Below are 21,469 nucleotides of genomic sequence, written 5' to 3'. Positions count from 1 at the left end.
GGGACCCAAGGCCCTCTGTCCCTTCCCCTCTGCTCTAGGCAGAAGATCTTCAAGGAGAAGGCCCTGCCAGACATTGAGAACTACATGTTTGAAAACCATGACCAGCTACGGCAGGCAGCCACTGAATGCATGTGTAACATGGTACTCAACAAGGAGGTAAGGCTGGGGCTCCGGAGGACAGGGTGACCAAGGTGTGAGCATCAGGCTTGGGATGAGGCTGGGGCTCTAGGGGATGGGGTAACCAAGACATAAATGTTGGCCTTGGGATGGGGCTGGGGCCATGAGACGGTACTAACGAGCATTTTGATCAGAGAACTCAGGAGTCCCCAGATCACACCTAGATTAGGGCCTTCTTTCCCTGTAGGAGTCCTAAGGAAACTTCATGGTGTAATGAAGCTGAGTCTTAGTGAGGTGGAAGGTGCATTTTTTTCTAAGTTAATTAAGCCTAAATAATGTCATAGCAAGGCAGCTGGGAGATCAGGGCTCTTGGAGGTTAAGAGAGGCTAGACCACTTGTCATCACTAAAGATCCACAGGACAGTAAAGAAATGCTAAAGCACAGTTCTGAGTCACTTTAGAACAGCTCAGTATGAATATCACCAGGTCCACGGAACCTGCAATGCATCATAGCTGTACTTAACCACTGAGTAATCATAGGATCTACAGAGAAAATGAGCCGGGCGGTGGTGGCACACACCTTCGATTCCAGCACTCAGGAGGCAGAGGCAGGCGGATCTCTGTGAGTTCAAGGCTAGCCTGGTCTACAGAGTGAGTTCCAGGACAGCCAGAGCTATTACACAGAGAAATCCTGTCTAAAGAAAAGAAAAGAAAAGAAAAGAAAAGAAAAGAAAAGAAAATGAATTAAGGACATACCACAGGGCTTCATGGTCAAGAAACAGGACAAATTATGAACCTCTGATGAGTATCTTCCTTTCATGGTGACCAAGCGTCACTGTGCCTGCAGGGTACATCAGAGTCATGACAGGTCCAGATATGAGATACTTCTGGAATCTGAGCCCTCATGCAAGGACCTTTGAGGCCTGAGACTTTTCACCCCTATACCTAATTCAAATCTTAGACCCTTTCCTGTTATCCGAGTGTCTTATTTACTTTTATAGTGTTGTTATAAAACACCAGAACTAAGGCAACTTATTACAGAAAGCATTTGATTTGGTGTACAGTTTTGGAGGGTTAGAGTCCGTGATGGCAGACCAAGGGAACAACTGGAAACTCACATCTCGATCCACAACCACAATGCAAAGAGAGAGCAGCAGGAATCACAGGAGTCTTGAAACCTCAAAGCCCCCCACCCCCAGTGACACACCTCTTCCACAAAGCCACACCTCCTAATCCTTCCCAAACAGTTCCACCAACTGGGGCCAAGTATTCAAACCTATGAGCCTATGGGACCATTTTTATTCTAACTACCACATGGAGGAAAACCCAACTTATGAAAGCTTGCTAGAGTTAGTCAGCAGTGATTGAGTCTACCAAGGGGCTGGCCTAAGGCTGATCTAGGACCTGGCAGTTATATGGGAGAAAAAGGGTGTGTCCAAGGAGTCAGGGATGGTGGTGGGGTACAAAGAGGGCAATGTGAAAGAGGAGGCAAACTTCCCTGGGGGGATCACCTGCTGCTGCAACAAGAGAATCAAACTACATAGCAGTCTTAAGGGACAGAAGTTCATTTCTGGTCATGCTAGAGTGCCATTGAGTTGGTGGCTTGTCTACACAGTGACTAGGAATCCAAGCCTTTTGGGGCATCAAGAAGTGCCGCCCTCCTGCCACCCTGGAGTGATCTCTGTTTGGTAGTGAGTAGGAACGACCACAGTAGGAGAACTGTGCCGCTTACCCAAGGTGGCCTGTCAGTGACACAGCTCAACTCGGCTTCCACTCCATCAGTGATAACTAGGCCATGGCCACATCAAGGTGTAGTAGAGGAGAGGGCTGTAGTCCTTGGTGGGACAGCTGCTTCCAGCGGCTTCCAGCTGGTTTCCAGAAGAAAGGGCCATACTGACTTCTTCTTTCATACCTCCCCTCTGATGGCCACTACTCTAGATCCAGGGAGATGCAGAAGGAGACTCTTACCTGAGTATCTGTGACCTTTATCCTCTTTCAGAGATCTACAATTTAGATATTTGCTCCAATAGAATGTCCTTAAACTTGATCCGCTAGATTTTTACTGTCATGTAAAGTATGGCAGTAAGATACCATGGGGCCTTAATACCTCTTTGTGGCAGGTCAGAGTGCTGGGTGGGCATCAGGCAGCTTCTGCTTTCAGGTGTTTGGGATGCTTCAGTCTCATCTGGTGGAGACAGGACACCCACTCCCCAATATCAGGCAAACTTCCTAATTGCCCCTGCGTCTGTACAAGTCCCCACGCTTTCAGGGACAGCAAATTCATTGCACAGCAGACCACAAAAGCCCAGGGCTGTGGGGGAAGCAATCTGTATTCCCCAAAGAGAAGTTACAGCTTTTCCTAGAGTAGAGATGCCAAGAATGGGAAGACCACACAATATAGAGGAGGTGGGAAATGGCCTTTTTTTTTTCTTTAGCCTTTTGGCTGCGGGCATTTGTAGCCTCCTTCACTCAGGCAATCAGGGAAGAGCTTTATGCAGGAACAGCTCAAAGCAAATCTCCCAGAGATCCTAGGTCGGGGAACTTCAGCTGCCTCTTTCTGTCCTTGAGAGGTGCAGGCATGGGACATCTCTCATTGAGTCACACACCTGCCCCGGAACAGGTTCAGGAGAGGTTCCTGGCCGACGGGAATGACCGTCTAAAGCTGGTGGTGCTGCTCTGCGGAGAGGATGATGATAAGCTGCAGAACGCAGCAGCTGGGGCCTTGGCCATGCTGACCGCAGCACACAAGAAACTATGCCTCAAGATGACTCAGGTGGTAAGAGCAGGCTGGGGACAGGAGGGAGCTGGGTGAGGTATACCAGCCTTCAGACCATCCTGCCCCGACTCATCCAGGGAGGATGGGCTGCAGGCTGAACTTCGCTAGTTGGGAGTTGGTTCCCAATGCCTGAAGAGAGGAGACTGTGCCTCTTGGCCATTACCACCACTGTTTGGACTTCCCAAGTACATTAACTAAAGTCCTGTCGCCATGGTGTGTCCCACTACCTTTGTGGGCGCACGTAACCCCTACTGAAGAATGATAGTAACATGGTGCACATTACTGTTGAGGGGCTCATGAGTTCCTCAGGGAAGTGTGGAAGGGGTTGGGACACTGAAGGAAGCTGCTGTGGTTTGGTAGAGGCTGTAGGTTCCCTGCCGTGGACAGGATGCCAGGCTGTTATGGTAAGACTATGGGCACCTCAGCAGGTATAGTGGGAATACTACTGTTAGTCTCAAGCATGAGACTTTTTTCATCTCCCCACACAGAGCCTAGCTCATGGGCATTCATTTCCATTGGAGTGAAAAGGTCAGCTCAGTTCAAACATGCTCGTATCTGGAGTGGAGGCTGGCTCCTTTAAATGGTCAATTGAAGGGTGTGTGTGTGTGTGTGTGTGTGTGTGTGTGTGTGTGTGTGTGTGTGTTGGTCTCTGAGTTCCATGTAGGTTTTTTTTGTCCAGTCACCAGAGCTCTCTGCTGGGTACTGTTTATCCTGTGTAGACTCTGGACTTCTGTCTCCTTTACTATGGCAGACTCTTCAAAACTATCATGCTTTTAGGCATCACCCATGGAGATAGTTAGAATAGTTTCTGTTGGTATTCTGATTCAGTAGATTGGAGTATGGGAGGGAACTCCTGGCCTGGGGACCACACTTAAGAAGCCAGTGCCTTAGAGTTGCTTCTCATGGAATAACTAGACACAATGGCTCCAGTGGACACATGGTCAACCAGGACACGTTGGTGACTCTTTGCACGTCTCATAAGTGGGATGCTGCCCTAAGGGGATATGTATATGTATATGAGTATATGACATACACACATATTACATCATTTAATATTCCCAATCATCCTGGCAGGTAGGGGATTATGAATATCCTCATTTTTTCCCCACTGGGAAACAGGTTTAGAAATGGCCTTAGCAGAAGCACAGTGCCAGATGAGAATCTTGAGGCACATAACTTAGGTGAGGCCAGGCAGATGGCAAGTGCTGAATGGGGCCTGAGGATGGCTCTCTCTGAATCTAAGCGCATACAGATGTATACAGATGTTGGCTCTACTCTGCTGTCTCACGTGTGTCCATGCAGTGCCAGGAGTAACGCCCGGGTGTGCTTCCAGCTTCCTCGCTGTCTGTCCCATAGGGTGGTGAGGGTGGCTGAGCACTGACACACAACAGCCAACTGTCCTCATGATCGTGGACGGTGGATGGAGAAGGAATGAGAGAATCCACTGCGGATTCTTTGTTTATTCCAGTCGAAACCAGGGCTGAAGAACATGCCTGGGGCTCTTGTCTCAAAGGGCACCTGGCTTGATAGAAGAGACATCATCCACGTTCCCCCCCTTGAGGACTCTCCTTAGCATTCTGCATCTTAGTTCTGCTGAGATGTTCAGGGAGCCTGTCTTTCTGCTTCTCAAGAAGTTTAAAAAAATAAATGGATGGGGCCGGGCGGTGGTGGCGCACGCCTTTAATCCCAGCACTCGGGAGGCAGAGCCAGGCGGATCTCTGTGAGTTCGAGGCCAGCCTGGGCTACCAAGTGAGTTCCAGGAAAGGTGCAAAGCTACACAGAGAAACCCTGTCTCGAAAAACCAAAAAAAAAAAAAAAAAAATAAATAAATAAATAAAATAAATAAATAAATAAATGGATGGGGGCTGGGGAGAGAGCTCAGTTGATAAAGTATTTGTTGTGCAGGCATGAGGATCAGGGTTCAGATCTCTAGCAACCATGTAAAAACCAGGCAGGTATTGTGGATGCCTGTAATCCCAGCACTCCAGGGACAAACTGGCTAGCTAATGCTGCTCAGTGAGCTCTGGGTTCAATTGAGAGATGCTACCTCTCCAAATAAAAGTGGACTGTGAGCCAGGCAGTGGTGGTGCATGCTTTTAATCTCAGTCCTTGGGAGGCAGAGGCAGGCAGATCTCTGTTTGAGGCCAACCTGGTCTACAGAGCGAGATCCAGGACAGGCTCCAAAGCTACACAGAGAAACCCTGTCTCGAAAAACCAAAAAAAAAAAAAAAAAAAAAAGAAAGAAAGAAAGAAAGAAAAGAAAAAGACAACTGACATACATCAATTTCAGGCCTCCAAACACATTCACAAACATGTGCACGTGCACCTGCATGTATGCGTACCTATATACATGTGAGCATGCATACATACATGCATACCGCACACACAAACACAGGCAGAATAAAAATAATAAATAAGTAAATAAATAAATAAGGGGCTGGAGAGACGGCTCAGCTGTTAAGAGCAGTGGCTGCTTATCCAGAAGACCTGAGTTTAATTCTCAGCAACCACATGGTGGCTCACAACCATCTCTAATGAGATCTGATGCCCTCTTCTGGCATGTAGACATACATGCAGACAGAACACTGTATACATAATAAATATATAAATCTTAAATAAACAAATAAATGGATAAGGGCTATGGGCCCATTTTAGTTTATTGCTATTTACAGATATGTGGTCATAGTCAAGTTATTTAGCTGTGAGTATGGCTGATACCTTCTGTTTCTCTTGGTTGTCAAGTCTTCTTTCTGCCTCCTCACTGATTTCTCAAATCCTTGCTTACCCATTTCCACTCTGCAGACAACGCAGTGGCTAGAGATCCTACAGCGGCTTTGCCTGCATGACCAGTTATCAGTGCAACACCGGGGCCTGGTCATTGCCTACAACCTGCTGTCAGCGGATGCTGAGCTGGCCAGGAAGCTGGTTGAGAGCGAACTGCTGGAGATCCTGACCGTGGTGGGAAAACAGGAGCCGGATGAGAAGAGAGGAACTGTGGTTCAGACAGCCCGGGAATGTCTCATCAAGTGCATGGATTACGGCTTCATCAAGCCAGTGTCATAGAGAGTGGCCCACAGGGATGCTGGGGTTGGTCCTGAACTGTCAAGAGTCTTGAGCTGGGCCCCCTTAAAGTGTCAGTTCAGCTAATGATCACAGCACTGGCAATGAAATCTCATTACAAAGGAAAGACTTGGTTGTCTCTTGAGTTGTGAATCTTCCCCTTGGTCCTGGAAAGGTTTGAGCATTCCTCTGCCTCCCTAAATTGGTCAGGTCCCAGAAACTTCTAGGATAACTTCTATCTGTGGTCAGGAAACAGGAAACAATTCTGTCTCTATTCTGAAGACCAGAATAATGGGCTGTAAGCAGTTTTTTTTTTTGTTTTGGATTTTGAAAAGATATGTAGTGGCAAGGTAGGAACTAACAGATGTGTGACCATAAAGATCAATGCTGTCGTTCAGTTTGGATGCTGATCTCTGCTGATTTTCATGACTTCTCTCCCATATACATTGAAACCATGTGTCTCAGCTGCAGCTGTCCTGTTTGAGTCCCATTTCCACTTCCCATCACCCAACCTCAGTGGAAACACAGTTTGTGTTAACAGTGGGACAAGATTTGTTTGGGAAAGTCTTCCATGAAAGATGGATGTGATGACTATCAATAAGATCAACTCAAAGTCCTCTAAGCAAAACATAAATAAATGTTAATGAAGATATGCTAGTCACCCAGGGGAAGGGCTGACATTATTAGACCCAGCAGTTCAATGTCATTACCAGCATTATTCTGTGTATGTGTTTTTTTTTTCTTCCTCTTTGTTCCACATCTGGTCTTTGTATTCCTGTGAGTTGACCTCATTTTCTGGTGAGCTCTCTGCATATGCAAGAAAAAGCAGACCCTAGCAGCTCTGGATGTACATAGTTGTTATGATTCATTAAGGAAGAAGAGAAAGGACCAGGAGACTAGCAGATCCCCATGGATGACTACTGTACCTAGCTTAGATCCTGTTTCCGTGCATGAACCAATCATATCCAAAGGTGGATGTTCATTGCCACACCTGTGTCCTGTATATAAAATTTGGGGATGAGAAGGAGCCTCACCTTTACCCAGCTGACACAGACTGACTAGGGTTAGTAAGGGATGTGTCTCACCACACAAGAGTGTACTTTGGGCAAATAAAAAAGAACATATATCCTGTGTATTATGCTTAGCCACACAAGAGCAGTATACTGTGGAGATCTGTTTCTCTGTTTACATGAACTTCCTGGGATGATTAAGAATGCTACATCAGGGCTGGAGAGATGGTTAAGAGCACTGGCTGCTCTTCCAGAGGACCAAGATTCAATTCCCAGCAACCACATGGTGTTTCACAGCTATCTCAGTGAAAGAGCATGTATCAAAACACAAGCCAGGAGTGGGAGAGACTGCTCCAGCAGTTAAGAGCACTTACTGCTCTTGCAGAAGACCTAGATTCTCATCCAAGCACCCACATGGTGGCAACTGCCAGTCATTTCAATTCCATGGTGTGGAATTCTCTGACCTCCTTGGGTACCAGGAGGTACTCATGTAGTGCATATAAACTTATGTGGGAGCACACAGATGCACATGCATTTTTAAAAATCTTTTTAAAATTTTTTTAACTTTATGTGCATGGATAGTTTGCATGTATGTCTGTGCACCATGTGTGGCCCTGGTGCCACAGAGAACAGGAGAGGGCTCTGGATCCCATGGAACTGGAGTTATAGATAGTTGTGAGCCACCATGTGGGTGCTGGGAATTGAACCTGAGTCCTCTGGAAGAGCAACAAATACTCCTAACTGCAGAGCCATCTCTCCAGCCCCTGCACATAAATGTTTTAATAATCTAAAAACATACAAACAGAATTGGGGTGGATGGCTCTTGAGGAGTAAGGACACTGGAGGTGGTTCGTTGCCTTCCATGTGCGTGTGCAATACAAATGCACAGTCACCCACACGTGTGTACCCCACTCCAAATGAAAACAAAAACCAGTTTATGGTCTGCAGAGATGGCTCAGTGGTTAAGAACACTGCCTGTTTTCCCAAAGGACCAGGATTTATTCCCCAGCACCCACAGGGCAAATCACAACTGTCTCTAAATCCAGTTCCAGGAAATCTGAGGTACATACATACACATAAGCAAAACATATATACTAAAAATCAACATTAAAAATAAAGAATTCGTATATCTACAGAATGGTGTGTGTGTGTGTGTGTGTGTGTGTGTGTGTGTGTGTGTGTGTGTGTGTGTGTGTGGTGTAAATGTCAAGGCACACCTATGGAGGCCTGAGGACAGCTTTGTGGAGTATTTGTTTCCTTCTACCTTTATGTGAGCTCTGGTCATCAGGCTTTGCTGTAAGTGCCTTTATCCCTGGGCCATCTTTCTGGCCAGCTGTGACATCTACATACCTCTAAACATTGCGCTTTAACTGTATCCTTCTCCACTTTTCTTTCTTTTATCTCTCCTTCCTCCTCCTCCACCTGCTCCTTTTTTTCTAAAACACCTGCAGTTTAAAAACAGGATCCCCCACTGATTCATATGGACCTTAAAAATACTACATAAAGGCATCATGTCAGACCACTGTGATGCACTTTGCACCTTCATCAACATGAGGATGTTCTGCCATTGAGCACCGTGCCACCAAGGCTGGCTCTTGATCTTCAGTGCATATAACATAAACAGGATGACTCTTGGCTAGGTAAAGTAAGCTTCCTTTTTGAGTCGTGTGTGCCTTACACACACACACACACACACACACACGCACACGCACACGCACACGCACACGCGCGCGCTACTTTAAGATGAATAAATGTCATCTGGAGCAGTTTTACTTACCTTTTAAAGATTATGTGTATGTGGAGGTACAGTAAGTACATATGAGTGTGAGTGCTAAGAAGACCCGAGGTCCCAGATCCCCTGGTGCTGAAGTTACAGGCAGTTGTGACCCACCTAAGGGTTAGGACTGAACTGGGGTCCTCTGGAAGAGCGATGTGCCCTCTACTGCTGAACCATCTCTCCAGTTTGATGTTCACGGAAAAATGGATTAGAATGTAGAGTTCCCACATACCTTTTGTCCCCACACAAGGGTGTCTGCCGCACAGTGGCACATTTGTTACGACTGATCTGCCTAAATTGGCACAGCGTACTACACTGGCATAACGTGATCTTTCAAAGTCCACAGTCTATGTTAGGATTCACTCTAGGTCATGTGGTCTGTGGATTTCAACAAACACTGCCATTGCAGTATACACAGAGCAGTCTCTCGCCGCCCTAAGATCCCTCTGAGCACCTCGCCAGCAAGGTAGCTTCTTGGTCTTCAGTGGCTATGGCACACACAGGAAGTGTGCTGGTTAAGCAGCTGGCTTCCTCGTTATTGAGAATTCGAAAGTTTCTCCAGGTGTTACAGGGCCTACCTTTTGTTTTGCTTGACAGTTTCAGAGTGAAAGAAACCATGTGTACAGAAAGTGACCAGAAGGGCAAGGGAGGGACAATCCATTCTTGAGTTGACACCTTCTAATGTGCCTGGTGTCTCTTCCATGGACTCCTTCGATACTGATTCAAATCCTTCACTACCTTGGAAGCATTTTCTCCTCCAGGTTCTAAATTAAAACCTCAGTCTCCTTTAATCCAATCATATCTTCTTAAGTCAATGTGCTTTAGCTTTATAAACTTCTTATTCCTTTTTTTTTTTTTTTCAAGACAAGGTTTCCCTATGTAGCTTTGGAGCCTGTCCTGGAACTTGATCTGAGGCCAGGCTGGCCTCAAACTCACAGAGATCCGCCTGCCTCTGCCTCCCAAGTGCTGGGATTAAAGGCATGTGCCACCACCACCCGGCTCAGCTTTATGAACTTCTTTAAAATGTGTACTTCAAGGCTGAGTGATTTCTTCCTGCTTGATAGTTTACAGGAAGAACCACCTTAGTTATAAATGTTTATATTATATATATTAATTTTTTTAAATCTTATTTTTATTTTATGTGTATGGGTGTTTGCCTACATGTGTATCTGTGAACTATGCACATGCAATGCCCTTTGAGGCCAGAGAGGGCGTCAGATCTCCTGCAGCTGGAGCTACAGCGGGTTGTGAATGGCCACATTGGTGCTGAGTCCTCTGGAAGAGCAGCCAGTGCTCTTAACTGCTGAGCCATCTCTCCAGCCTCCCAAGCAATTGTTTTTAAAATTTAACAGGAACACCTTACAAACTGCCAAAAGGTCTCCAACTTTACACTTTCATACTAAGATAGCCCAGAGCCTAGAGAGTTTAGGCTTTCATGACACTCCAAGAAAAGAGTCTGATTTTTTTTTCTTACAGATGCTTTAACCCAAGCTTGAAGCATCTTTCTATTTATATATATAAAGCAAAAGGCTCTAAGAAATGATTTTTATTAAAGCTTTTATATATTTTTTATGTGCACATGTAAGTGTGTGTTTGTCTACACATGCATGTGCCATTGTGTGCAAATGAAGGTCAGAGGACACCTTGTAGCAGTTGGTTCTCTCCTTCCACCATATAGGTCCTAAGTATTGAACTGAAGTTGGCAGCCTTGGCAGCAAGAGCTTTTACCCGATGAACCATTTTGCTGGCCTTAAACTGCTTTTCTAGTTAAGAACTGTGGTATGCCACCTCCCATTTCCAAGGCCAGCAGCTGCCAGGGAGGCCTTTCTCCCACCCCATCACTGTGTTGCCTCCCTCATACTGATAGCATCTTTTTGATTATCATGGGCAGCCAGGGTGAACTCTTATTTATTTATGTTACATTTCTTTTAAAAATTTATTTGTCGCCGGGCAGTGGTGGCGCACGCCTTTAATCCCAGCACTTGGGAGGCAGAGCCAGGCGGATCTCTGTGAGTTCGAGGCCAGCCTGGGCTACCAAGTGAGTCCCAGGAAAGGCGCAAAGCTACGCAGAGAAACCCTGTCTCGAAAAACCAAAAAAAAAAAAAAAATTTATTTGTTATTAATTACATTTTTTATTTATTTTACTTCCTGACCACAGCTTTCCCTCCTGCTTCTTCCCATGCCCTCCCCTTACTTCCCCTCTGTTCCCCCTCCCCAATCCACTCCTCCTCCACCTCTGTTCAGAAAGGGGCAGGCCTCTCATGGGTGCCAACAAAGCATGGCATATCAAGTTGAGGTAGGACTAAGCTCCTCTCCTTGTATTAAGGCTGGGCCAGGCAACCCAGCATTAGGTACAGGTTCCCCAAAGCCAGGCAAAGCATTAGGGACAGGCCCTGCAGTCACTGCTGGGAGTCCCACAAGTAGACCAAGCCACACAACCGCCACACATCTGTAGAGAGCTAGGCTGGTCCCGTGCAGGCTCCCTAGCCTTCGGTCCACAGTCTGTGAGCTCCCACAAGCAGATCAGTTGCTTCCGTTGGTTCCCCTCTGATGGTCCTGATTCCCTCAGCTCTTACAATCCTTCCTCCCTCTCCTCAACAGGATTCCCTGGGTTCATTCCAGTGCTTGGCTGTAGATCATTCCATCATTTCCTGGATGAGGACTCTCCAATGACAATTGGGGTAGTTACCAACCTGATTACAGGAGATAGCCAGTTCAGGCTGCCTAGCCACTATTGTTAGGTGTCCTAGCTGGGGTCATCCTTGTAGATTCATGGGAGGTTCCCTTGCACCTGACCCTGAAATGCCACTCCCCCATCAAGTCAGCTCTTTCATTGCTCTCCCCATCCATCCACCCCTCAATCCAATCCCTCATGTTCCCAACACATCCCCACCACAGTTTCCTCTCACTCCAGTCCTCCCAGTACCCCCTACTTCTCCCAGTCCCTCCCCAACCTCCCTCTCCCCCAGATCCACTCCTCCTCCTTTTCCCTTCAGAAAAGAGCAGGCCTCCCAGAGGTATCCAATGGACACAGCATAACAGGATAAGACTACGCACAAACTTTCATATCATATTAACAAATAAAGAGGCCCAGTGACCCACAAATCCTTCTCCTAGGTATTGACATGAAGCTTAGGTTTAAACACAGGCAAAAGGTATGCATAGTTAAGCAGTCCTGGTCCAGATGTGGTCTTGCTGGTAAACTGACCAATCATTGTCCAGGCTCCATTAGGTCCTGCCAGATGCTCTGACAAGTTGTCAGAACTGTGTGAAATCTCTTCCTGAGAGTCACCTCCTCTGGCTGTCACCAGCCTTTCCCTTTTTTCTAGTGTGAGATCCCAGGCAATTTCAGAGTCCTCAGGGTCCACTGCCTCAGTGGTCTGGCAACCCAAGGGACAGGCACTTTCTAGAATGTTTTTGCTCCCGTCAGGATGGTTACAATCTGAGGGGAAGAGCAGAAAGAACATTCCAAGCCACTTCCGTTTTCTTGTACCCTCAAGAGCAAATCAAGTATCAGATGGGACTGAGCTCCCTCGGGAAGACATCTACCCCCTGGGATAGGGAAAATGTCAGGACACTCCTAGACCTGTGTAGGTGCTCTGAGGGTCAGAAAGCAGGATTAATTCTCCCTTCCACTAACTATGCTGTGTACTGTTCATTTAAACAAATGTTGATAAAATGTCAGAATCCTCCTACTTGAACTTGTTTGGAAAAGGCTTTATTCTACTTTGTCAAATGGCAAACATTGTAAGGAGCATCATAAACATGTTTACGAAAAATTTACTTTTAACTCAGGAAAGAGGCTTGGAGCTGTAGCTCAGATCTGAGTTCCATCTCTAGAAGCCATGGTGCTTGTCATCCCAATGCCTGTGAGGCACTCAGGCAGATCCATGGGGCTTCCTGGCTAGCCATCTTAGTCTCCTTGGTGAGTTCCAGGCCAATGAAAGATTCTGTCTCAAAACACAAGGTAGATGATGTTTACAGAATGACGGATGAGATGTCCTCTGGCCTCCATGTATAAACACATACATGTGCATGTGTATCTGTACACACATGTGCACCTGCACACACATGAATACGCGCACACACACAAGGAAAGTGGGAAATGTATTTTTGCTTCAAAGGGAATATCATAAAGCAGTTATTTGAATTTCAAAAAGAAAGAAAATGTAAGCTGTAGCAGAAATCTTAAAAGGTCTTATTAATAAAATCAAACCTGAGCCAGGTATTGGGGTGAACTGGAAGATCAGAGAACCAGAACAAGCCACAGCTTCCTCACCTGGCCAACTTCTCAGCTGGTCTTGTTTCCTCAGACTGGAAGCCTCTGTGTCCTCATATCCGAATGGCTCTCAGCTGAACTGTGCTGCTCAAAACCTAAAAGCTTAACTAGCCAAATGTTTAACCAGCCAAATGCTTAACCAGCCAAATGCCTCTAGTTTCTGGTCCTCACGCCTTATATATCTTTCTGCTTTCTGCCTCACTCCCTGGGATTAAAGGCTCACTTTCTGGGATTAAAGGCATGAGTCACCAAGCTTGGCTGTATCCTTGAACAGATGGATTTCTGCCTCTGGAATGCTAGGATTAAAGGTGTGTGCTACCACTACCTATCCTCTATGTTTAATATTGTGGCTGTTCTGTCTCTGACCCCAGATAAGTTTATTAGGGTGCACAATATTTTGGTGAACACAATACCACCTCAGTAAGCCGAGTGGTGGAGGCAGAGGCCAGCCTGGTCTACAGAGTGAGTTCCAGGATAGCCAAGGCTACACAGAGAAACCATTTCTTGAAAAACCAAACCAAAACAACCAAAAAAAAAGAAAGAAAGAAAAAAAGAAATAAAGAAAGAGAAAATGTAAAAGGGCTGATCAGGCTCTATGCTCTTGGCTGCCCCTCCTCACTCCCCCCCCCCCCCCCGCGCCCCAAAGGCCTCACCAGCCACGATGCCACAGAATCCCAACATCAATTTCTCTGTGGCAGTCGTGAACTTTTCACGGACCAGGACTGACTGACTAAAGCCTCCAGCTGTGTCGTGCAGACTGGAGGAGGGAGAGTGCTGGCGGCTGAGTCCCTAACTACCAGAGGGATTATCCACCCCTTTAAGTCTCTTTAACACCTCCCCCCATTTCTTTAGCTTGCTTTGGTTGGGGAGAGAAGGGGAGGGGAGAGGAGGGGCTGGGCGACTTCCCTCGGCTCCAGGGGTTCCAGGGGCTGTCGGTACCTGAGTTGTGAGGAGAGAAATATGTGCTTGTCGGAACATTAAGAAGCGCAAGGGGCGGGGGGGGGGGGGGGGCGGGAAAGAAGCGCAAGGAAGGACAGAAGAGGCGACAGCTGGAGTCAGAATTGGAGCGAACGCGTTAGGAATTCCAAGTGTCACAAGATCAGGAGATCTAGGATGGACCGGGGTCTCTCCCCGCAGCCCCTCAGTTGCAGCGTATCTCGCTCTGGATTCTTGAGCACTTGCATGCCCTCCCCCCTGCCCCCTCCTGCTTCCCCCGCCCCCCCCCATCCCCCCCGCTCCCGGCCCAACGCACCAACGTGTCCCGTAGGAACCAGCATCTGGAGGGGAGAGCACCGGCAGAAGAAAGCAGAGGCATCGAACGTTTGGAAAAGTGGAGACGAAGGAGAGCTTTAATTTTCTGCCTGGAGTTCTTCTCCCCGATGCCTCCACCGACCCACTCCCTCCATCCCGAGGATCGCTGTCACTTGGCGAGGTGAAGCCCTTGACGTGGCGATTCCAGCAGAAACGGAGGGACTTCCAAGCCCAGAGGAGAGGGATCCCGGAGCAGTGGAGTCTGGGGTGTCCCGAGAAGAGCCAGATAGGGTCGGGGAGGTTTGGGGGACGTGGGATTACACCAGGTTTTCTTCCCTGAGTGGCGATAAGAACTATAAACTCCCCTTCGAAGTGAAGAATAAGAAAAAAAAAATAGTCCTTCCCTTTCTCCTCAAAGTTAACCACGATTGTTGGTAGCACGAGGGTTTCCTGGTCCAATCGAACAGGGCTGTTTTCTACACAGTGCCCCACCCCGTGCGATGTCACCACGCTCAGTTGATATAAGGACAAGAACCTTCAGGGTAGAGGTCTCCACTCTAAAGTCCGCGGGGACTTCATCTCTGACTCCAGGAGGCGGGAGCGCTGCGAAGGACAGACACTGGCCGGTAACGGGTCCCCGCGGTCCCTTGTAGAAGTTTTCTCAAATCCCGGGTCATCAGGGTCTCCCCCGCCCGCTCCACACCACTGCCCTCTGGCGCGAGGTTGTGGAGAGGCAGGGTACGGTTCCTGGAATTCCAGAGTTCGCTTCCCACTGGGTGGCCAGAAGCCCAGAGGCTTGGGAGGCGGGGAGGCTTGGGAAGGAGACCCCAAACCGTCCCAAACCCAGCTTTGTAAGATCTGTCTTGCTGAACTTGAGAGCAAACAGCTGAATCTGGTACTCAGCGTCTGGCGTCCTGAGGACGGAGGCCAAGTGAGGTCCTGTCCCCGGGGAAGAAAGGGGTAGTGTCCGGTCTGTCACCAGAGCCGCCCCTAAGCCCCTGGCTTAGTGTTCACTGACCCAGGGGAGCCCAGCACTGATGACAACCGGGTTAAGTACAATTCAGTGGGCAGTCTGAAGAAGCAGGTCTGCAGAGAGTGATCTGGCGACTGTTTTCCTTTAATGCAGTGTGGTTCTGAAAGTAGAAGCGAGAGAGGAGGGGAGGGGAGAGACGGAGGGATTTGTTAGTAGCTCCTCAGGCCCTCCTCTGATGGGGTTGGGGTGAGGAGGTAGCTGGTGGTTCAGAGGCAAGCTCCTAAGAGAGGAAGTGGGTGCAGTCTCTGAAAGGTTGCCTGGCCCTCCCTACCAAAATGATCAAAACTGGACTTGTCCTGATGGGGAAATAGAAACTAATCTTCAATGTGTGTGTGTGGGGGGGGGGGGGTTGGGGGGGGCAGTCGGAGGAGAAATGAGGGTTCCTGTGGCTCCATCAATACCAGAGCAGCTGGTGTGACAACATCTGCACCAGAAGGAAAGGTTTAAATGCCGGAGGCATTTAAAAACTTGGCGTGAGTTTTACTATCATTGTGCAAGTGAAAGAAGAGAGTGACGTGACCACGGGATTTCCTGGCCGCATAGGAATTATGCCCATCAGAAAGAGGAAATTCATTTCATAATTATCTTGGTGGGAGGACTTTCAGTAGTCAACTCTTGGGTCCAAACAACAGTCTCGGAAGTCCTAGTGTCTTGGAGGATTACTTTGTTAGTGACAATGTGACACAAAACAAAACAGAAAAAACTGAGGAGATTACATCCCGCTCTTACATAACCTCAAGGGAGACTGACAGGCTTCTCTCGCGTTGCTCAAAAATTGGAGGCATCTAAAAGTCCCAAAGTCTCAAAGTGCCTGGTGAGACCTACTCCCTGAATCCCAACACTATGGAGACAGATGCTGGTGGATCTCTATGAGTTCAAAGCCAACCTGGTCCCTGTAGTAAGTTCTAAGTCAGCCAGGGCTTAAAAAAAAAGTCTCAAAGTGCAGTATGCCGAATTAGAGCCATTGATTCTTACCATAGATTTAGTTTCTACAGAAAAAAAAAATCAGTAGACACGTGAATTTCCTGGTGAGTTTTGACCATTTTGAGATGTTTTAAATTTGTGTCTTCAAGATAATTTATTCATGTAGTCTTGGATAGATTTATTGAGGCATTACTGAATCCAACCCAGGTCGTCTGGAAAGCAGCCACTGAGTCGTCTCTCTATCATCTCCTTTATCCAAATGTAAAACTGGGTTTCTTCCTTCTTTCCTTTCCTCCCTCCCTTCTTCCCACTCTTCCTCCCTTTCTTCCTTCCATCTTTCTCTTCACCCCCTTTCTTTGTTTTGACGGGGTCTAACTATATATCTCAGCTCAGCCTAGAAATCCCACCTCCACTAAGCACCGGGGTTTCAGGTCACCAAGATGGTCACCAAGCCCACCTTCCTGTTTTCTGACTTTGTTTTGGTTTCTAGTGGTGACGAAGAGCAAATTTGGTCAGGGTCTCCCATGTTTAAGGTAAGTGCTGTGCCACACCCTATTTCCTGTTTTCTTGTTGCCTTTTATATCTTCTGAATGTAATTTAGACACGAATTCTTCATCAGATACATAATTTGCAAATATGTTTTCAACCAAGTGCTTATATTTTCATTCTCAACAGTATCTTCCAAGAAGGGAAATTCTTATAGTTCAGTATAGCTGAGCTTTTCTCTTATTTTTAAAAGAGATTTAATTGTTTTGGGCTACAGAGGTGGCTCAGCAATTAAGAGCACTGGCCACTCTTCCAGAAGACTTTGGTTGATTCCTAGCTCCCACATGGCGGCTCATCACCATCAGTAACTCCAGTTTCAAGGATCTTACTCCCTCTTCTGGCCTCCACAGGTGCCAGGCACACACATGCATACATGTGGACCAAACACCCAGATACATAAAATAAAAATAAGCCAGGTTGTGGTGGCACATGCCTTTAATCCCAGCACTCTGGAGGCAGAGGTAGGCAGATCTCTGTGATTTCGAGGCCAGCCTGGTCTACAGAGTGAGTTCCAGGACAGCTGGAGCTGTTACACAGAGAAACTCCATCTCGGAAAACCAAAAATAAACAAACAAACAAACAAATAATTTTTAAAAAGGCTTATTTTAGTGTTGGAAAGATGGCTCAGTGGTTAAGAGCACTGATTGCTCTTCTGGAGGTCCTGAGTTTTATTCCCAGCAACTACTCGGTGGTTCACAACAATCTGTAATGAGATCTGGTGCCCTCTTCTGGCCTTCAAGGACACATGCAGGCAGGCAGAATTCTGTATACATAATAAATCTTTTTTTTTTTTAAAAAGACTTATTTTATTTTATGTGTCTGGGTGCTTGACCTGTTCACCATGTGCATGTAGTGCCCTTGGAAGCCTTGGAAGCCAGAAGAGGGTGTCAGATCCCCTGGAGCTGGCGTTACAGACAGTTGTGAGCTACCACGTGGCCTGGGATTTAAACCTAGGTCCTCTGGAAGAGCAGCCAGTACTCTTTCATTGAGTCATCTCTCCATCCCTTTCTTTCTATGTTAAACATTTAATGTCATTTAAATGTCTGCCTAACCCAAGGGAAGGATATTGAGAGAGAGAGAGAGAGAGAGAGAGAGAGAGAGGAGAGAGAGAGAGAGAGAGAGAGAGAGAGAAACGATTTTGACCACACTCTGTAGCAACCAGACTACAACTCCGGATTGTTCAAAAGTTGGTTGACTAATAACTGACAACTTCCCTAATTTTGCCTCCACTTCCAACTCAGGAAGCCAAAAATGTTCTCTCAAATTAGTCATGAAGGATGACCCATTTCTAGCAGGTGGCCTGTTTCCCCACTGGCAACAATCTCAGTCAGACCACACCCAAGCCTTCTTCTGTTGTCTTCACACGCCCCCTGCCTGCCAACGAAAGTGATGGTGGCTGAATCCCTTGTTATAGAGAGCTCAGAACCAACACCACGTTCTCAAACGAGTGTTCATCTTAATATCCACAGTTTCCTGGAGGGTCCAACAAGACACAGTCTCACCACTGGAGCCCATCTCAGCTCTGGATCCCAGCCTTTGCCCAGGGGAGTACCCACAGAGCCTCTTGCACATTGCAGGTAGGCGCTTGGTGATTCTGCACTGATGTGGCGAGCAAGAACCGACTCTGAATTCTTTTTCTTTGTACTGAGCTCGCAGCGATTTACTTGCAGTTTGGAACCTGAGTTTTGTTAGTGGTTCTCGTTCTGTGGAGTCCTTGGGAGAGCCAGCTCATTCCTTTTTATCCCCTTCTCTTTTTCCTGCTGCTCATAACACAGATTTGCAGGGCAGAACTAGTCTTACAGATCAATGAATTTGCAATTCTCTCAGAACTGGTGTCCATTTAGACAAAGAATCATAGGTCACTAATACAACCAGGTATGGTTCTCTATCTGTCTTGAGTTTTTGTCATGAGATTTTAGCTTTGATCCGGAAAGTCATCTATCTGGTTTACAGCCTCTTGAGGGGACACAGATTGTTGAGTCTGGGGTCAAAGGTTGGAGACATGAGGTGCAGGTGGAGAGATACTTTTCATTCTTTCTGATGATCGACAGCTCTTCAGAGTGTCTAGATGCCCTGCTCATCTAGAAACACCTGCTTCTTACATGTATACTAAGTCACGCACCTTCCTAAATGTCTATAGTCTACATCAAGCTGATGTCCTTGTTGTCCCAAATGCTCACTAATTTTCTTTATGATTTAGAGAACTCCAAATTCTGCCAGGTATAGCTGTAAGCATTCTGTTTCAACCTCCCTGATCAAATTTGCATTGCATGGATATTGTGTGTGTGTGTATGTGTGCATACACGTGTGTGTACATATGTATATGTGTGTGTGTGTGTGTGTGTGTGTGTGTGTGTGTGTGTGTGTGTGTGTGTGTGTAACTTTTATGATACAGTGGAAAACACCTGGATCAAAGGATTCAAAATGATGTGTTCAATAGCAACAATGATAAATTTCCAACAAAATCAGATTGGATTAAAGAATAATAATCTTAAAAATCCCCCAGTCTCAACCAGTGCAGAGAGGAAAAGAACCAGGAAAGACGATAACATTAGCATACAGCAGAGATTGTGTTTGGCTAAGGAGGCTTCTTATCTGGAACCCACAAGTATCGTCAGAAAATTTCCTGGGTTTTGCAGATGACCCGAGAGACTTTGCCACTCAGAGAACTTGACCAAAATAGTCTCCCAGATCACAGTGTAAACCCTGACATGATGCTCAGTGAGTAGAGAGGTGCTTGCACATGGGCATGGCAACCCAAATTCCATCCCCAGATCTCACAAGGTGGAAAAGAACTGACTCCTGAGGGTTGTCTTCTGACCTCCACATGCGTGTGCTGGTGACATGCACATTCTGTGACACACACACACACACACACACACACACACACACACACACGCAAAGATTTAATAAGAAAGCAAAATCAGGATGAGCAATGCCTTGTGGCCATTTCTGTGGTGAAAACGGGCTTCCCACAGACTTAGCTTCTTCCGTGAAGCTACCCTCAGGCTGTGTGGGAATAAAGGGCCAACTTCAGAAAGGCGTCCTTACATTTGATTTCCCACCTTCTCATTCTCATCCTGTCCTAATGGTTCGTTCTATCTTTCTGGCTTTCAGGAAACCATCTCAGCTAAAGGCTGAGAAGATGAGTTTCCTGGCAAATTTGGAATTGAGCTTTGCTGAATGTATCATAGATGGAGGAAAAGCCACCCTTGGAGTCAGGCAAAGGGCAGGAATGGACCCTGCACAGCGGATGAGACAGAATGAGGTCATCTCGCAAGCAGTGTGTGCTTTGCTGAATTCCGGTGGGGGAATGGTCAAGGTTGAGATTGAGAACGAAGACTATAATTATGAGTGTGATGGAGTGGGCCTGGATCTGCCGCCATTGTTCAGAAACCATTTAGAAGAGATGCTGCAGGGGAAGCTCTTCTTAATATTTGTGAACTCATGGAATGTGGCAGCCTCAGGCGTGCGGCTCGCTACCTTGTGTTCCAATTTGTACCACAGACGTGGAACATCTACGGAGGTCATGGATTCTCTAGAAGCTCTGCTATTCTTTAGAAGAAGGGTCCAGGCTCTTGGGAATGTTGATGATCCCAACTCGTTAAATCCACAGGAATCTCCGGTTGATATTCAGATGACCTTAGCTTCTGCTTTATTTGGTGAACAGCAGCTTCAGTACCTGGAAAAACTCAACTTTACAGAGTCCCCACACGTTGTATTTCAAATGTTCTCGGCAGACCTTGCCCAGGGCATTAAAGAGAGGCTCCCCAAGTGTGTTTCTGCACTTGCCAATTCTGAAGGGGGATATGTGTTTTTTGGTGTGCACGACGAGACCAGTCAAGTCATTGGATGTGAAAAGGAAAAAGTAAATCATTCCAGCTTGTTGGCTATGATTAATGGCTGTATCAGGAAGATGCCTGTCCATCACTTCTGTTCACAGGCCCATAAAGTGCAGTGTGACCTCAAATCCCTTGAAGTGTATGATAAGGGGGTCCTCCGTGGGTACGTCTGTGCAATCAAGGTGGACCAGTTCTGCTGCGCAGTGTTCGCCAAGGCGCCTGATTCCTGGGAGATGAGGGACACTCAGACGAAGCAGCTAGCCATGAAGGACTGGGCAGCTTGGATGACAGAAACTGACTCAGGTCAGGGAACAAGACTGAAATGATAGAATGTTTGCTGGGGGGGTGGGGTGGTGGGAGGGCAGAGAGAAAAGGGAGATGTGTAATTCCCTGGTATTTGGGGAAAGAGATTAATTCCTACAGATGGCGGGGTTACTGCCCTTCTCTCTGACTACTCATCTTGAATATTCTATGTTCATCAGAATGGTAGTCCCATTAGAGGCTGGTGCAGGGGCAATCTGAACTAATTATTTCTATTCCACATCCTTTCTTTTCTTGTTGAATTTTTAGTCAGGGTAGCCTAGGCTGGCCTCAAACTCAAACCCTTCCTGCTGCAGCCTTCAAGAGTGTTGGATGACAGGTGTGAATCACCATGCCTGGCATAGGTTGCCTCATGTGCATGTTAAAACTTCTTCCTTTCTGATACCAGCTTGTATTTAATTATTTACACCACATTAATTTTGCTTCACATATATAGGTATTTTGCCTGCATGTATGTGCAGTGCCTGTGGAGGCCAGAAGAGGGCATCGGATCCCCTGGAACTGTAGTTACAGATGGTTGTGAGCTGCCATGTG

The 21,469-nt window shown here is 46.9% G+C and overlaps 2 protein-coding genes across 3 annotated transcripts in view; both read left to right on the top strand.

Annotated features, from left to right (window-relative positions):
- The window catches only part of Unc45b (unc-45 myosin chaperone B), a 32,105-nt gene extending 25,465 nt beyond the window's left edge, over positions 1-6,640 (top strand). Inside the window, exons 17-19 of one of the 2 annotated variants that reach the window (XM_052759786.1) lie at positions 39-156; positions 2,737-2,892; positions 5,695-6,640. In XM_052759786.1, coding sequence (XP_052615746.1) covers positions 39-156; positions 2,737-2,892; positions 5,695-5,955 — 535 coding nt within the window. In that variant the 3' untranslated portion in view covers positions 5,956-6,640. The remainder of the gene's footprint in view (positions 1-38; positions 157-2,736; positions 2,893-5,694) is intronic. The other variant, XM_052759787.1, reaches the window with a different exon arrangement.
- Positions 6,641-19,908: 13,268 nt separating this feature from the next.
- On the top strand, positions 19,909-20,940 carry LOC128122558 (schlafen family member 5-like). The gene has a single exon (XM_052758207.1). The coding sequence runs from the start codon at positions 19,918-19,920 to the stop codon at positions 20,938-20,940; it is 1,023 nt and encodes a 340-aa protein (XP_052614167.1). The 5' UTR covers positions 19,909-19,917.
- The last annotated feature ends 529 nt before the right edge of the window (positions 20,941-21,469 follow it).

Source organism: Peromyscus californicus, unplaced genomic scaffold (assembly GCF_007827085.1).
Source record: "Peromyscus californicus insignis strain IS unplaced genomic scaffold, ASM782708v3 Scaffold_3__1_contigs__length_106647218, whole genome shotgun sequence".
Lineage (NCBI taxonomy): Eukaryota > Metazoa > Chordata > Mammalia > Rodentia > Cricetidae > Peromyscus > Peromyscus californicus.
Note: the sequence above shows the minus strand (reverse complement) of the source record. Positions and strands in the feature narration are given on the sequence as shown.

Bases quoted from the DNA above. Each gene is read 5' to 3' on its own strand.
- LOC128122558 (XM_052758207.1), top strand. From the start codon at position 19,918: ATGAGTTTCCTGGCAAATTTGGAATTGAGCTTTGCTGAATGTATCATA.